Source organism: Sardina pilchardus, chromosome 18, assembly GCF_963854185.1.
Source record: "Sardina pilchardus chromosome 18, fSarPil1.1, whole genome shotgun sequence".
Lineage (NCBI taxonomy): Eukaryota > Metazoa > Chordata > Actinopteri > Clupeiformes > Clupeidae > Sardina > Sardina pilchardus.
The window spans coordinates 25,258,761-25,276,821 of NC_085011.1; the positions used below are offsets into that span (position 1 = coordinate 25,258,761).

At 40.6% G+C, this 18,061-nt stretch overlaps 1 protein-coding gene and 2 long non-coding RNA genes across 4 annotated transcripts; 1 reads left to right on the top strand and 2 right to left on the bottom strand.

Moving 5' to 3' along the window:
- Window positions 1-878: 878 nt before the first annotated feature.
- LOC134064309 (uncharacterized) lies at window positions 879-4,284 on the top strand. The gene is made up of 4 exons (XR_009936277.1): window positions 879-994; window positions 1,165-1,218; window positions 1,848-1,913; window positions 2,316-4,284. It is a non-coding gene; the product is annotated as an uncharacterized LOC134064309 (long non-coding RNA).
- On the bottom strand, window positions 3,776-4,697 carry LOC134064310 (uncharacterized). Its single transcript, XR_009936278.1, has 3 exons — window positions 4,631-4,697; window positions 4,253-4,368; window positions 3,776-3,910 (listed from the first exon to the last, which is right to left on the bottom strand). It is a non-coding gene; the product is annotated as an uncharacterized LOC134064310 (long non-coding RNA).
- Window positions 4,698-6,408: 1,711 nt separating this feature from the next.
- LOC134063459 (protein FAM83H-like) lies at window positions 6,409-17,342 on the bottom strand. 2 transcript variants are annotated; one of them, XM_062518943.1, is made up of 8 exons: window positions 17,127-17,342; window positions 16,149-16,603; window positions 15,235-15,399; window positions 14,526-14,650; window positions 11,452-13,444; window positions 10,204-11,254; window positions 8,003-9,147; window positions 6,409-7,766 (listed from the first exon to the last, which is right to left on the bottom strand). In XM_062518943.1, exons 2-8 carry the CDS (start codon window positions 16,593-16,595, stop codon window positions 7,758-7,760), a joined length of 4,935 nt encoding a protein of 1,644 aa, XP_062374927.1. In that variant the 5' UTR covers window positions 16,596-16,603; window positions 17,127-17,342; the 3' UTR covers window positions 6,409-7,757. The 2 variants fall into 2 exon arrangements, with proteins under 2 accessions (XP_062374927.1, XP_062374926.1); XM_062518942.1 differs by having other exon boundaries at window positions 8,003-11,254.
- Window positions 17,343-18,061: the final 719 nt, after the last annotated feature.

The following is an 18,061-nucleotide window of genomic DNA, read 5'->3' on the forward strand; positions in this document are numbered from 1 at the left end:
AAATCGTCAACACACCCCCCTCCCCGAGTCAGGTGACGCCAACTAGTTAGTGCTGTCCAAATGTAGCCTAGGTAGGGACGCATACTGAGGAGCAAGCTAACTAATACGCTACTGGGAAGAAGGTACTACCCAGCGTGCACGCTTGACTTCTGGACATAACCATAGTGTCAAAATGTTCTTGACTGTTTTCAGTTGGCTGATGTGACGATAAATTGTAGCAGGAAGTGGTACCAGACTTGGAAGAGCGCGTCGATGGGATATGAAGTGCAGAAAATATCCTCGGCGTTCATTAATCCATTTTCATTAGATTTTTTTTTTTTTTTTTAAAGTGTAACCCTTGTTTCAGCAGACAATTTAGTCCCTCTCTATAAATCACACATTTATTGTAGGCCAGCCAAAAATGTTTTCTCTGGGTTTAGCCAAATCCAGCCCATAGGCCTACACAGATAAGGTGTGTGTGTGTGTGTGTGTGTGTGTGTGTGTGTGCGCGTGCGTGAGAGAGAGAGAGAGAGAGAGAGAGAGAGTGTGTGAGTGTGTGTGTGTGTGTGTGTGTGTGTGTGTGTGTGTGTGTGTGTGTGTGTGTGTGTGTGTGTGTGTGTTTGTCTGTTTGTGTGATTTGTGTGAATTTTCCCAATGGAATTTTCATATGTTGTCATACAGACTGTTTATCAGGCCTTCTTACAACATGGTGTTTCTTGACCAGACTCTCTCCCACGTCAGACAACATGAAAGCCCTTCGTCACACTTTATGTTTAAATCAATTTTAGGCTCGACTGGGAGTTTCCACGTAAGTCTGTGCGTAAGATAGTGTAACAGCCTACTGTTAAAAAGTACTAGCTTACCTCACAATCCTGTCTAACTGGTACTTCTGGTTCCCAGGTAGCTATGTAAGCATGCCTCAGTTGTCCCTGGCCCTCACAAGACACACCGTCTCACACAGGACTGTACCCGAGTGGTCTCAGAAAAAGAAACACAGATGCTGTACATATTGGGGGTGAGTCAATCAAGATTACCGTGCTGATGTTTGGAGACCATGATTGTATAGTTTTGTAGGTTCTGTGTGAAAGAGATCATGCGAAGGTTAAGTAGGCCTACATTTGTAGCTATTAATGATGAAGTGAAATTTTCTAACCCGGGCTGATACTTACTCTGTCATTCTTACAGACCGTCTTTGGAATCATCTGCATCATAGTATGCATTTCCAAAGGACTGAAAGAGGTGAGATTTTCTGTTTACTGTCATTGTTGTCTAGTAGTTTCACTGTCGTTAGCCTTGAGTTAGGTGAACAGGCTGTGAATACTTGAGTCAATCTTTATCTTCACTTCATGGACCTTTTTGTTTGAAAATAATGTTGTCTCCTCTTGCTGTTACACAACCCCAGTTTAACAGTTGAAGTATTTGAAAGTATCATGACACAAGCTGCTCTTACAGCAATCACATTGCAAACAAACTTTAGCCTACTGTACCTGTTAGGCTATTACTGTAAAGAAGACCTTAGCCTTTGTCATCATGACATGAGGTATAAGATGGAGTGATATTTAATGCAAGTAAATGGGTCTTAGGCAAATGTGTAGTTTAATAGCTGGCTTGTACATTAGCATTTCCTCTGATTCATTGCACCAGAGAAAGAGCTTTAGATACTCCAATAATACAGTCAGTCTTATGTATCAGTGAGAGACCAGACGTTCCACGTTAAGCCTCTAATCAATGGTCTTTTCTACATTGCAAAGAAACATGCATCATGTGCGGAGATGTGATGTCATGTGCAATATGACAACTGACATGAATACAGTTGAGTAGGCCTCACCATGCTATCTGGAATGCTAAATTTGGCTCTTTTCTTGCAGAAGGATAGTAAGCAAGGAAATGGCTGTCAACCTCCTCTACAGAAACAACTGGTCTACAATAAAAGGGTAAAAGACTTGTAATTACAATATATATTACTGAAAAATGTTTTAATGAACATCTGAAGCACTCTGAAGCAGGGTGATATGTTTTAAAAGCCTTTAATCTCTCATGAATATTATTTTAAAACATACCTAAGTGTTTCAGCACAATTTTGACGTTTGAAGGCAACGTTTTGGATACCCTACAGTTGGCAGAAACCCTACACCATATATCCATAGCCATAATGTGGCTGAATATGTTGCTGTACTTACATACTAGCACACCATTATTAATTATATCAGTAGGCTACTGTTATACTGCTACTCATAATGATAATGATAATAATAACAACATTTAATTAGACAACGTATTTCATAACTGAAGTAATGGACTTTTATTTATTCTATCTTGAAAAACATTGTTTTCAGATTCTGACTGAACAGGACCTTTTACTTCTGGCCAGGATCCTGACCATTGGACTGGTAGACGCAGACCCTACCACCTTGCAGCACCTAAGGGAATACAGAGACCTTAGAGGAAGCACCACATGAAGTGGTGACACTGACACATGTGCTCTTGTGTCAAAGACTAGATATTCCTCTGAGACTCTTGTTGTCTTTGTGACACTAGTAAATGAGTGTCTTTTGGGACTGTTTTGACTGAAGGAACCATGACCTCCAAGAGGATTAGTTCTGGACTTGACATTTGTCACCTTTTGGTACAAGGTTGTCAAGGCTTTTGTTTTCCTGCTTGCTAGTATCAACAGGTAGAAGATTCCTCCATGGATAATCTAATCTACAGTATGTGAGAATGAAACCTCTGCCAGTATGTTGCAGCACAAAAATGAAAGTCTGATTCACAGGTGAAAATGACATTCAAAAACTGTGATATTCTAGAGAAACCAGGACAGATGTCTACTGCATGTTTGGTCATCTGAGTAGGCCTATTATAGGCCTGTGTTGCAATACTGTGTACGGATCGTCGTCACTCAGGGAAATTTCCACTTGAACATTCTTTTGGCCTTAACTCAGAGAGTGTACTGAGCACATGAGGAAATGTCTGCCCAACACAGAGGTTCTATGAAGCATGACGATTTTTATGAGAAAGAATGTGACGAGAGCGTGAGAATTTTCTATGAAAGTTTTATTTTTTAAATTATTGTTGTGGATTATCAATGAATTTTGAACATCTTTTATTCTGCCAAATGTGAGACATAATCTAGTAAAACTGCAACGTTTCCCTTGGTTATTAGAGGACAGGTTAAGAACAATTACATTGAAAGTGCAGTATGTAAGATTTAGGGTGATCTTGTACCAGAAATATTTTCAATAGTGTCTTATCACCTGTAATGTTTGTGTTTTTGTTATCTTAGAACGAGCCCTTTGTATTTATTTTAGTGAGAGAATCCACTTCCGCAGAGCCCACCCTGTTTTTGCTGCCATGTAGCACCACTCCGTCAAACCAAAACAGGGCCTTGCACAATTGATGCACCTGATGGGAACGCTATAGCTTCAAAGTATTCCATTGGTTGTTCTGTATGCATGTCACTAAATTCTGCATACTGCACTTTTAACGTATGGACTCAATACCCATATTTGTTGTATTATACTTTCAGCAGTACTGAGTACTCTTGACACATTTGATAACCTTTAAAAAATGTTGGGCTCCTGATGCATCAATTTATCTGGTCTTGGAACAGAATCTGAGATAATGTATTTAAAAACAAATATCCTGTGTCTATGCCTTCCTCTTGACCTTCTGAGTTTTCCCTGGGGAGAGAAGCAGAACCCAACATGTTACTTCAATAAAGAACCTCATTGTGGGCATGCCCAGATCTACAGTAATATGATCACCATGGTCCATTCACTTACCCCAGATGCTGCTGTTTAGCGTTTGTCCCAACAGATAAAGCAGAGTCACCACAGTCATGTTGAAAAAGAAGAAGCCCATCAGTCCAGCAGGACTTAACAAAGAGAGAAGGGGGTACACCCAGATACCCACAGTCAGGTACACCCAAATCACCCTGGGGAAAGGCAAAGGCAGTTAGGCGGCGACAAGTAACAGTTCAAGAAAAAAAAGAGAGTAAGCATGTCACTGTTTTCTGTTCATATCGAAAGCTCATCTGTTGTCTCGTTTCAAAATGATGCTCTAGATCTTGATTGGTTATGTTATGTTGTAATGTTTGTGATGCTCTAGATCTTGATTTGTAAAATTGTTATACTGATGATAATTATACTGATATAGATGTTTAGATGACACTAGACATGGAACCTTCCTATATCTTACTGACTCATTTGGCAGTGGCAGCCGTTCTAATTCTACTGTCCTTTTATTTTTGTTATGTAAATAAATTGACACCACCTACCAACTTAAGTAGGCAAGCCCTACAACACCTAATGCCGTCATGCCTGTTTTGGTCTTTGGATAGGCATGAGGCTGAAGCAAAGTCTCTCCAATGAGGATTGGGAACACAAAGGTGTGCTGTAAATAACAGGTTAAACATGTTACCGAAAACAAGTAGGTTGAATACAATTCTAAACAAACAGTTTGTGAGACTGTGCCTATAATGTTTTCATAGATTCAAGGAGGACCAAAGAACGCAGGGTAAAAAGCTAATTCATATTAAATGTTACTCATTATAATGCATTCTGTCATTGTACAGGTAGGCCTAGGTACAAAATGAAATGAATAAGATGAATACAGGTGAAATGTTATAGGAGGACAAGCATATATGAGTACAGACCATTGCGTGGTTTATCCAGGGAGGAAAGAAATTGTCCAGGGATGCAGGATAAACAAGCTGCCGGTCGTAGGCAAATATTGACCAAAACAACACCACCACAAACTAAACAAACAGAGAGTATATACATTATTTAGAAATATACAGAAATATTTCAAAATGTGCAGTCTGATGAGTGGCACTCATTGAGCGAACTGGCAATCAGATTTCATCCAGGTTTGCTTCGAGTAATTCTCAAATATCATCAGTAGGGGGCGAGATAACACTACAGATTGCAGAGTCGTATACAAATATCTATTTGGCTCTGACAGATTGTGAAAAGGATGATCGTCCATCATAACATTACTATTGTAGCGCCCTGATCCTGGGATCATATTCTATTCATCCTACATCATATTCAAAGAACTGTATTAAGTATTATAAAACAAAACTAGAGGCCCACTCTCAAAAACGTGTTTAGCCTTGTGGATTAAGCCACAATTCAATGACCATGAAACTCACCATGCCCACTGGGAAGGTATATACTGAGAAGAGCAGGTCCCTGGCCATACGCAAGCCTTTGCCTGAAGACTGGAAGTCATTCAGTGCAGCCAGGCCAAAATACACCATCTGGAGAATCTGACATGCAAGTACCACTCACTCAGTATGACTTTCATTGTACTGGGTGTCTTACACAACGTGCGGATTACCTGTCTAAACATGCCTCTGTCACACCTAAATAATATTAACTGTATAGCCACCAGAAAAAAAACAACAGCAAAAAGCAATCTCACACAAAGTATTCTCCAAATACTTCTCAAAATGTGGCAAAAGGTTCATTGCTGCTGATATATATTATTACCATAATGATTTAGAAATCCTTCCATAACTTTACTTTTCTGATGTTCTCATACAGTCTTAAGAATGCCACAGAAGTTCCCCTACCAGATTTAAAAATGTCAGGTATTTCCAGGGCCCACCATAGACAAATATCCCAGGTGGAAGGTCTTCATCTCCCTTGGCATAAAGTGACTGTATGACAAATGCATACCAGCCGAAAGCGGCAAGGTGGTAGATCTTCTGCATGCTACCAGTCATGTTTGATTGTCCAACTGCTTCTCCCCTTCTGGTTCTAACCTCTTGTCTGACTTGTAGTTCTATATGTAAGTCCTAGCAGCAGGCTAACCCTGTGTGTTTCTCAAACTAGATGTAGCTGTGGACACAACTGAGCCTTTTTAGAGGGAACATACCATAGGAAATCCTTTTATTTGAAGATTAGCATGATGTAGTGAACAGTAATTATGAGATTGGTCAGAGAGCTCACACGGTGCCTAATACAAAGGCCTCTCTGTGAAGTTTGTGATGTAAGCCCTTATTTCGTCTTTCGCAACCAGTCAGCTTTTGAATGACGTCCAGCCAAAATGTTAAAACTTTAGACAGAAATAGCAATGAGAACAAATACTTGAGCAACTAAAATAGACCACCAAACAGTAATACTAAGCTATACCACTAAATAAAACTGAAAACAAATCTATGAACTCCCACTGGAAAATACTGCCATGGCATTTCTGACCTACTGTACCTGACATTTACTAATTTGATTAAAGGACTTTGACAGTTAAGCAGCTGTGTGATATGCCTAAATTACAGGATTTTTTACAGATTGCTATACCAGCTTAAATGTCTTTTTGACATGCAAAAATGCAGAGAAATGTAATGGAGTGCAGACTAACAGCCCTAAAATAACATTTTCATAAAATGGCACATGCAGAATGTGACACAAATGAGCAGAAACCATAGGCTAGTTCCATTCAGGTTATGTTTTTATTAAGGAATATGGTATATTTCCCAAACTCTTTTAATATGTACACATGGAATTATATAAATATTTATTTAAATTGCTAGAACCATCAACACCAAAGCAGGATGTGGTGTAGTGTTTCGTTCTCCTTGGAATTGATACAGAAATAGAAAAAATACAGAGCAAAGTGACAGTGATTAAGTAAAGTGACAGTAACGCTTGTGTACAGAGTAGTTCCCATGTCATGAGCTGTGCACATAACTGTGATTGTTACACCGAGCATGTAACTGAAGCATTTAACTTCACACCGTGAAAAAATATTTTAGAAGACCAGTCTATTTTTTCAAACACCTAAATGAAATAACAGAGGATAAATACTATGGTATCCTATTCATGGGTTTTACCAGGTCTCTTTCCACAGGTAGGTTAATCAAACACCATGAAGTCTGGATTCATAATCTAGGTGCTTGATTTTCTCCACCTGTAGAAAGGGACCTGATGAAATCATGAATACAGATTTATATAGGTTTTTAAGAAGCTTTACACTTTTCAGCTTTGTTCATTACACACTTCAGTGTTTTGTTCATTAAAGACATTGTAAGCGATTCCAATATAACACTTTTGTATCTCCTCACAATCCACTAATTGGTCATTCTGTGAGTACACTGTATAGAAATAAACATAGGCCTACAGTATATCAACAAAAAAAGAGACCATCTAAAATTGCTCATATAGGATCTTTAAATTCACTTCCATTTACAACTTAACTCTCACATTAAGACTGAGACCAGCTGACAATGGCAACAGATTGACTGATTGGCGACAGTAGGCCTACTGATTTTTGCATCAGTGACATCATTCTCTCACAGATCAACATTAGGACCAGCCACAGTGGATACATTCATTGCCTTTCTTCACAAACAAGGATAAAAAATTGCCATTAGGGATTAGAAAGCAATATCCTGAATCCCTGATTACATGTTATTGCTTTTGTATTTCTGGTATTCATCATTCATCAGAACAGTACAAACATCTTTTATAGATTTTTTTTTTTTTTTTTTAAATCTAACACTTTTAGTTTCAGTTCTATAACACAAAACAGGTCACCAGACTCTCAATTCAGCCCAATTTTGACATAGTTCTGAGGACTTTGAGAGAAGCAACCAAGTGATTCCCAATGAAGAGACGACACTGATTCTTCTGCACTTGTATGACATACACCATCACATGTTCCACATGTGTTCAATCCCTATGACACTACATGAGCTTTACCATACTGATCCATTGTCCAATCAGGCTCCGGGAACTGAATTGTCTTCTGCATCCCTTCTTCCTCACATTCCATTAAAGCTACAGTGCCTGTGTCAGAGCAAACAATGATCAATTTACAAATCCTTATATAGCAATTTACAAACACTTTGATACTTTTTGAAAACCATAAATCAATTTGGTAGGTGCCACTGGTTAACTTAACACATTGGGGTTAGATAAAGATAAAACTGCAAAATACATGTTTTGTACTGCTTTAGAGATATTACATTGTAATTTAACTAGTAACAAAAGATGCTACGTTGTTATTATTTTACACTACTCACCTCAAAGCGACTATAGACTCTTCTTTCCTTTCTCTTGCTCTCCATAGCAGTTATTAACCTATCACGTTCCTTTTCACTCAGGTGAGAGTTCCAGGATTGGAGTTTGCTGGTTAAACTTTGGTTGCTTTTATCTTTGGGTGCCTTCACTTCGTCTTCTTTAGCGTCATCTGTGGCTGAAAGATTCTGCTTGGCTGCTCGACTTTGGCTATTGGCTGATATCTGCTCCAGAAGAACTTTTGTGTCATCTCTGAGGTTGCTGCAAGACAGTACATTGGCAGTCGATGAATGGTAACGACTGGGATGACCTTTGGTCGGTTCTGCAGAAGGAGACTTTTGTGGTTCTGCAAAGGGAGAATTTTGCTCTTTTGAGTCCTCTGCACTTGGTGAGGTGACAGCATCTTTGGTGTCTTGAGATGTGGGGGTGCCAAGCTCATCTGTAGGTGACACTTCAGGCAGCTTGACCACATTTGCTGAGGGAGGATCCCCAACCACCTCTTTTTCTTCTATTTCAAGCGGCCTCTTTGCAACAGCTTCATCAGTGCTTGAGGTTGTGTCAGCAGATTCATCTGTAGTCGGTGCTGGTTCTGCTATAGTACGTTCTGAACTAAAACTACCTCCTAAGATGCTCACAACTGGATATGAAGTAGGCTCCTCTGCATGAGGAGGGTCAGCAGATGTGGGTATTTCAGGGCCTGGACTTGCTGTTACCTTGGATACTGTTGCCGTAGGGTTGGCAAGGGGGTCTGTTGTTGCCATCAGCGAAAGGCTACTGTCAGTTTGGCCAGGATCTGAAAGTGGACTTGACTCCAATGTTTTGACATCACTGGGTGAAGTTAACTTTGTTGGGGGAACCTCAGCCATTGGACTGTTAATAGGGGAAGACACAGGATGTGCATTTGAATGAGATTTTGTGGGACTGTCCATTGTGCCAATTGTTGGACTCACTGGAATTGACTTATAGAGATTCATGATAGAGGTGATAGAGATGGCCTTTGGTGAAAAACAACCCTCACTGTGGGTTATATTTGGAGTAGGACTTCCTACTACTGGAATTGTTTTTGCTGAGGAATCATGTGAAGATGAAGTTCCTTCTGAAACAGCTGGGCTTGTCTCTGATATTTTGGTCTCAGGGGATGATCTGTTTTCTGTTGGAGCAACATTTGTCATTGGATTAGTCTGTGTTGTGGTGGAAACTGGAGATAAAATAGAGTCAGTTGTAGTTGCTGGACTTGCTGATGCATCAGTGACGGAAACACCTTCCTCAGTTTTAACAGACGCTGAAGCAGAACTTTTCTCTTTTATTTTAATATCAGAGTGTGATTTCGGCTCTGATGCGGGAACCATTTTTGGTGGAGTAGATTTTAGTGGGGAAGAAATTCGGGACTGGCTATTTTGTCTTTTTAGTTTTGATTTGTTGTTTTGTTTTTGCTTTGTTTTTGTTGATCCACAAGTGCTCAAAGTTGGGCTTGCTTGGGTTGTCCCAGGTATGCTATCCCTAGCTTGTGGCGATTTGGATTCTGATGGGGAAACTACAGCTGTTGAACAGGGTTTGGTTGGGGAAGAAACTGAAACCAGACTGCAGTCAGTTTTAATAGGAGGATCAACAGTGTTGATGTCTGGAGTTGTTAATGGTGTCGGGGAGGGTGGGGTATCCTCAGCTTTGACCATGTCTGGAGCATAACTTTCTTTCACAGGTATGTGAGGATGCGAATCCCCTTTTGGGGACTGTGTAGGGGAGGAGACTGTAGGTAACTGGTGCTCTGTTGAATCAGGTTCAGTTACTGACCTAGATTTGGCTGAAGATGATGACAATGAGGAAGGTTTTGTGTTTGAAGCATGACTTGCCAAACTGCATTTCTCTAATTCCGATCTAGTGTCGGTAGAAGAGATTCTTTGAGGTGAGCTAGTTTTGATGGAAGAAGATTGAGGCAAAGTAGGAGTAGGAGATACAGTAGGAGATACAACAGTTAATTTAGACTCCTTTTGATTCACTGGGAATGAGTCAGTTGGGGTGGGAGTACAAGGTGAGCTAGGAGCTGTTGCAAAGCAGTCTGTCCCTGAACCCATTTCTATTGAGCAGACAGAGGAAGCGTCTGAGTCTACTGTTTTGTTATTGGGGTTTAAACCAATATCTTCTTGAGTATCCTCAACTTTTGAAATAGAGTTGACTGGGTGTGAGGTAGAGCTGTGGGTAGACTTACCAGCATTTATTGAAAAACTCACTGAACTAGAGTCTACTGGAACCTGCTTAGTAGATACATCTGAATCTGAGATTTTCTTTTTTGATGCCTGGTCTTCACAGGACATGGTTACGTCTTTGGGAGTATCTTGTAAGGCTGAACTTGAATCAGCAGAACTAGTTGAGAGGGTACATGGGAGTTTTGCCGCCGCATGCGACTTCTTCCGTTCAATCTTCTCACTGTCTGTGGCAGTTTGGGCAAACTCAGATCTGGAGGGGTTACACTCCTCAGAGTTGTCTGACAAATTCTTTGTTTCATGGCTTTCTGGAGCACTTTGGGGTTTAAGTGTTTTAATATTGTCATCTAGCACTTGTGATGCCACAGCTTCAGCAAGTAATGGCTTTGAGAGGGGGTCTATGGTGCTCTGTTCTGATACAGAAATATTTCCTTCAGTTGCAAAGGTGTCCTCAGTCTCGGCACCCTCAGCAGACATCGCGGCCATCCGACCACCTTTGCGTTTAGCAGCCAATTCTCTGAAGAATTGCAATCTGCTATCTGGGTTAGACAAGTCCAACATGGCTGTGGCTTTCTGCAATACTTTAGATTGAAATTCAACCGGGTTAGGTTTATCTCCCATTGGAAATGAGGCCTGTCTTTTAAACAAGGTTCTGTCACTCTGTCCCTGTGGATCCTGGGGTAGGTCTGATAATCTGTCATCTGTTTTACTTTGCCCGCTAGGATCATTCTCCCACTGAGACCGGTGCTGTTCTAAAGGTGAGTTGAAGAGAAGTGAGTTCCTTAACTTGGAGGCCCTTTGAAGACTGGGTTTTGGTCGCTTCTGGACAGGCTCTTCCTTTGTTTCACCAGATTCCATTGTTCCCACACTAGCAACCCCTGCAGCTTTTTCAGACGAGGTCGTGCTTGGGAAATTTGTGGTTTCAACGGATGCTGTTTTCCCTGACGCTGTCTCTCCAGAAATGACAGGCATAACAGGTTTGCCACTTACAATGGCTGAAGGCACGACAGAGAGCTCCCTTTTGCCAGATTCATTTGATGAATCAAGTGACTTTTTCTGTAAAAGAAGAGAGGATTTATGATAAAGAAGACTGGTTTATGGACTAGAAATAGTGGAAACTGTATCAACATGTTCGTTTCATTATTGAAAGATGTGCTGTGGTACATGTGAAGGTGTTTGATAGTAATTCAATGCAAAGCATTAAAGCTATTTTGAAAAGGTGTTCAATAGTAATGTAATGGAAAACATATTACCTTGAGGTCTGAATCAGGAAGTATTTCCATGGCATCTTGAGATTCTGACTGCTGTGCTGAACTGGACAAAGTAGGATGAGGAGATGGCACACACTTAGCAATAGAAGGCTCTTGTAACCTCTTCAGTTCAATCTTCTCAGCATCTGTGGCCATTTGTGACAGTATGCCGTGAGTCTGGCCTGGTGGGACATTTTCTGTGGGACTCAAACTTTCTACTAACTTTGTATCTGAATCTGACACGTGCACTGTTATAATAGGAACCTTGTCTTTGGCTTCTTTAGAGGATTGTGATTCCACTTTTGCAGGTTTATCTGTCACATGTGAGACGTCTACGTTTTGCTTCTGCTCTGCAACACTGCGGCCTCTATCAGAGGCACCACTTGATACTTTATCAGACTGTTGGTCAGATGGTTTCTTTGAGATGTCTTCCATAGACTTGGCCACTGCTTCAGCTTTGCGTTGTGCAGCTAACTGTTGGAAAAACTGCAGCCTAGTGTCAGGGTCATTCATATCCATAATGAATGATGATGATCGCTGCAGATCACTAGAGGGGAGCTCAACTGGCTTTAGTTCCTCTCCCATAGCTATAGTGGATTGTTTTTTCAAAAGGTTCTTCTCTAAACTTTTATCTTCAACCTTGGTAATGTCCTCTTTTGGCTCTGTTGATTTTGCCATATCGAAAAGAGACCTATGCTGCTCTACATTTGAACTGAAGAGTAATGAGTTTCTCAGTCTCGATGCCCTTTGAAGAGTTGGGTTTGGTCTCCTACGGAACGGTTCATCCTTTGTTCCATCCATTTCCGTTGGTGGCTTGTCTGCCCCATCATCGACCCTTTCACTCTCTGTGGTGCATGATGATTCTGAACGATTTTTCATACTGTCCTGCTGAAAAGGTTTCTTTTGCCGTGAAGAAAGGACAGCTGATGGCATCTTAGGCAGTTCTCTATTGCCTACTCTAGGGGCTAATGGGTCCAGATCACACAGTCGTTCTTGTGAAGAGAAAGGGGAATCGTCTCCTATGTCTGACCCTGCAAGTGGTGGAGTGCCCTCTGAAGCGGCGTCATCATAAGCACTGAGATATGAATGGATTCTCCAGTCTCGCATTCCCTTCTTCACAGCGGCATCTCGGGGCTTGCGTTCAGGAGCAGGCTCCATGAGGAATGCTGTCTGTTCATGAGGGCTAAGCTGTGTAGGAGAGGCCTGACAGGTATACGGCTGATTGAAACGCTGTTTCCTTCGGCCTGACATACCGTAAGGACCCTCTGGCACCATGAAGTTCTCAGATCCCTGCTCTGTCTCCCCCGTGGGATTAGACTGTAAAAATTTAAGCACGTGGTCATAGCTGTCCACTTGATCCATTGAGGGTTGGCCTCCAGGCTCCGAATATTGGTCCGAGTGCTGATATCCCTGGGCCTTAAATTTGTCAGAGGGGTCAAAAACAGGCTCTCGGCCGGTCCTCTCGTATTGATACTGGTCCTTGTGTGAATGGGTGCTCTGCGTCTCCATGGCATCCATTTTCTGTTTGTTCTTGTGCATCAGGTACTGCTGATAGTAGCCACCAGGGGTCCCTTCCCCACAGCTCGATCTTCTAAACATGTTACTTCCAAAAGCACCAGGCCTGTCCATCCGGTATTGCTGAGAGGGGTGCATGTTAGCCTGAGGTGGTAACAACATTTGGGCAGATTCCCCCCTCCTTAGAGGAAACATTTTAGGATCCATATCCATGGAGCTTTCATAAGGCTGTCCCGTCCATTCTGGATTGTACATGCACTGCTCTGATAAATATTCCTTGGGTTTCCTGAGATACACCTTGTGTGTTTTTTGCAGCTCTGGCATAGAGCTATATTTCTGTATGGGGACAACAGCACCCTCAACTTCAAGTGGCTCAGACTGTGCATATAGAATGCGGAATTCTTCATCAAATGTGACCACAAGCTGGCCCAGGAATAGATGGGCTAAACAACGATGGAGTTTCTCATATGTCCACATAAAGCTGAAACAAAGAACACAGAAAATGTATCAATCAAACATTCCATTAACCAGAAATATCATAATAATAATAATAATAATAATAATAATATTACAACTATTTTCAGAAAACCTGCATTCTGGGGCATTTCTAGTGAAACCAGAGCAGAACATCTGGCCAGATTTGCACAACTTTCAGCAAAATGTCAGGATTACACATTTTGCAAAACACTACACACATTGATTTGCAAAGCACTACAAATATCTCTACTTTTGACAAATATTTCAATTTCAAGGCAATTTCAAGGCACTGCCTTCCAAAATAGCACACTCATGAACCAATTGATCGAAGACAACAATTGGATGTAAAGACATTTTTCTTTTGCATAACTGTAAACGACAACCAGTCGTAAGCACTGTGAAAGGCAAGCCTGTAGAGGAAAACGATTATGGAGATGTTTTCACAAATGTTTTCACGCTCTTTCACTGCATATTCCATTTAGAAATGATGTTCTGCTCTGATTTCCAGCGCAAAATGCATGCAGTATTTGGGAATGGATAGATGTATTGAGTGTATTTTACAAAGTGGAGAGACATAATCGTCAGTACATGTCTGATCTTGTGTGTTGTATTTCCTCAGTATATCATTGTACTCTAAATGCTACGTCAACAATATTTCTGAAAACAAAAGCATACACTATCCTAAAAATAATGATCTGTCAAATATGTTTTGCACTGAGTACATTAGTGACTAGAGTTTTTATTAGAAATAATTGTGTAGTTTTGACAAAAGTGTTTAATGTTACAAAATATTGTGTGTAGTGTTTTCAAACAATGAAACAATGTTCTTAGAGGATGAAAATGCAAATTCAGGCAAGAACACAACTTCCATGGCATATATCCAGTTATTTACCAACTCACTGGTGTTCCCAAACCAGTTTAAATGTCACATTGCTTGCAGCAATATCCTCTGACAAAAAAGATAATCCCACCAGATAATGCCTGACATACTTTCACACAGTAACCTGTCCTGGCAGCTTACCTATTTATTTATTTTATTTTAAACAAATAGAAACCACATTTAAAATCTGACAGAAAGCACTTACCTATAGTTACCACCTAAAACAGCCCTGCTGTCAATTAGCAAGAAACGATTCATCATCTGTCCTTTGAGAGATTTCCCTGTACGGCAGTAGTAGTTCTGTCCAGCCACAGTTCTAACACGCATACACTGCAAACAATAATATAACTTATTATACGTCATTGTGATATATGGACAACCAAAAAAATAATGATAAAAATATAAGTCACAGCTGTTTCAGTGACATTACTCATCCACTACTGTTTTATAGTCATGTGATCTTTAAGAAACAGAAGTCTGAAGAGAAATACTCCTTGCAATCTTTAGCACGAGTTTCTGCACTCTAGGTGGCAGCACTGCACACCAAACACCCAGTTCAATACATATACAGTTTCTCTAGCATTAAACACTTTCCAATATTGTAATGGACAGTTTAAAAACAAACAACAAACACAGTGGGATGTGTTGTGGCTACTCTACATTCCGTTTTAATTAAAGCTTTGGCTAAGAATAATCTTTCGGTGGGTCAAAAGATTCAATCACTTATCACTGCATAATAAACAGTATAAATAGTAGGCCAAAGGCCAAATCGATATTGTTTTAGATAAAAGCTATTGCTAAACATTAGTCACCTTAACCTTTGCACTAAATATCATCCAAAGTTAGGTATCCAAATGAGAAAAAAAAATCATGCCAAATTAAACTTCTTAAAAAGTTTTCTAATAATCACTCACTTTGATTTGATCCAGACTAACCCTGCAGTTGGCCACCATGGCTGTAAAGAGGTGGGCATTTTGCTGATCAAGCAAAATGTAAACAGCCACATTGCGCTTAGTTGCCTCCAGGAGATCCGCAAAGATATCAACATCTGTAAAAATGTCCATCGCCACAGCAATAACCTGCCAAACAGACCCCAAACACACACACACACACACACACACACAACCATACATTGATTATTCAGGATCAGAGATCATGACACTGAATAAATAAGTTCATCATGATTTTTCATTACCACGTGCATAATTAGAATTACAGGGAGTTAAGAATCAAAGAACCATGTAATTACATGCCAAATAATAGTCATTCTCTCTTAGCTGTAAGCTACATTCAAATCAAATGCACATAAAATATGATAAATCAGTCTATTAGAGAGTTATTCATTGTAAAAAGATCAGTGGCTGAATGTTACAGGCTACTGGATAAAACCTCACAAACATGAGAAATAACACTAATATAGGCTACAGGCGAATAAAGGCTACAGAGGAAAAATCAGTATAAGTATGTTCACTAACAATTTTAACTCATTTGGTTCAATTGACACAGGCTACTACCAGTGGAACAACTGGAACACTAAATAATCACTGTAATGTGCCAAAACGAAAGCAATGCTTAAGTGTAAACACAAACAGACCAGATTTAAATTACAGCAGGTTTCTGGGTTTCTGGTCTAAGATCAAAATGAGACTATTGAAAGTGAGAGCCGAAAATGGTTGAATCTGAGTTTGAAGTAACATCTACCTCACTAACAGGCAATAATAACAACTCTATTACTCTTGAAAGATGACATGGGCAAAATGTACATAAGATGGACCAACAAGAGACAAACTGATGAGAGGGTATATAAATATAAAGTGGAGGGACCCACAAGCTGGGCGTCTTTGATGAGCCTGCGAGCCTGGGTCTTGATGCTGGGCATGGCGGGGTCTGGCGGGTTCACGAATGTGATGATCTCCGTTGGGCCCACAAGGTGCAGCTGCTCGGGCCACCCCAGGTCCAGGCTGGGGGCATCCAAATCCGAATGTGTAGGCCAATAGGTATCCGATGACCCCTCTGACTCCACGTTCCCTTGACCCGCCGCACCAGGTTTATCCATGTGACGAGGGCCCTGTACAGTACTTTGAATTTGCTCAATTTCGGGCCTGGAGAGGAAATCCACAACATTCGATGATTGTAAGAACTCATAGTAGCCTTCCAGGTCATGTTCCACAAGGGAATCAATAGCCAGACGGTATTCCTCACGATAATGAGGGGGTAGGTAGTTTGGGTCCAGGGGGTTATCCCCAGCAGATGAGCACTGGGACCTGTGAGCCATGATCCCACCTGGGCAAAGGCAGAACAAGATAATTAAGTTTTTGTGTGACAGGCCAAAAATGACTAGACTAATGGCTACTGAGATGACAGGTGTAGGCCTACATTCTTACTTAACATGTCTAACTTCAACTGAAAGAGTAAACATTATCTCAACACAAAAACATGGCTAGTTTTGAACTGAAGTGGCTGAACCACGCTGGAAAAAAATCAATGTCTGTTGCTTTTGTAAACTACCTCGCTCCACGACAGGTCTACGTCATATCATTCGCAGAAATGGGCTACAGTTCTATCTGACGAAATTTGCCAAGCATTTCCATTCTGAAATCCATGTTAGCCTACAGGGTGTGGCGAAGTCAACACTTCCAAAAGTATGAATTTCGAAAATATTCAGATAGCCAAAGCCTGACTTCCAACATTGTTTGAAATAATGCTCTCTTAGTTTCTTGTGACAACAGACAACACTGCAATAATGGATTCTAAGCGCTGACAGTAATTAAACCAGCCGGGAGTTAAAAAAGAAGTTGGATCTTACCAGCAGTTGAGATGACTGTTATTTCTCGTACCTCACTAGGTAGGCTACTGTAGGCTAGGCTAGATCCTTAACTCCTGTGTGTTGACGACATGGTATACCAGGCTGAGATTTTGTTACGGGAACGACTTGCCATACAGAACAAAGTTTCGTCAATGCCCAGCAAAACCAGTTTCTAGTCAAGTATGCTAAAGTTACTTCGCCGGCTGTGAACGAGGAGTTGCCTGACATGAGAAAAGCTACAGTGCTGTATTCTACGTTTCTTGCCCCGCCCAGTCCAGCAAACCACAAATTATAATGTATCTAATCACGGAAACAACTGATAGAGCAACGCTCACCTCAAATAAACAATGTAGCCTATGACACTTCATTGAACTCACGTGGTGCATAGATAGGCCATGGAGCATTTAATGCACAGACCACATATCTACGTTAAAAAATCAGAATAATCGACTGGTATAACTCTAGGCATAGCCTATGCCACTACCTGGTAGATTTATCTGTGAACTGTAGACACTTTTAACTGTAGCAGATTCGACATCTGTATGCAGTTTCCCATTTCTGAAGGCGTCTCTGCGTAGGATAGACCCAATTGTTTAACAGGGGCATACCCAAAAAATAACTGCAGTTACTTACTTTTTCCGAAGTACACTACAGTGGCCTACAGTAATTGCCAACATATTAGATGTAGTAACCTAACAGTATGCAGTATGCACGCAGTGCAATGCCGGTTTCATGTCCAAAAATAAATAAATAAATATATATGTCCAAAAGTCTGCATTTCTTGCATAACATAATAGTTCCTTCAAAACGGCAGACTGATAACAACACCCCAGGCCTAGAAACAATAATAAGAAATTAGTATTTCTTATAATAGTCTAACAGCTCTAAAAGCCGCGGCGAAATTGTGTTGAATGGGATAAGGAACATTTAGTTTG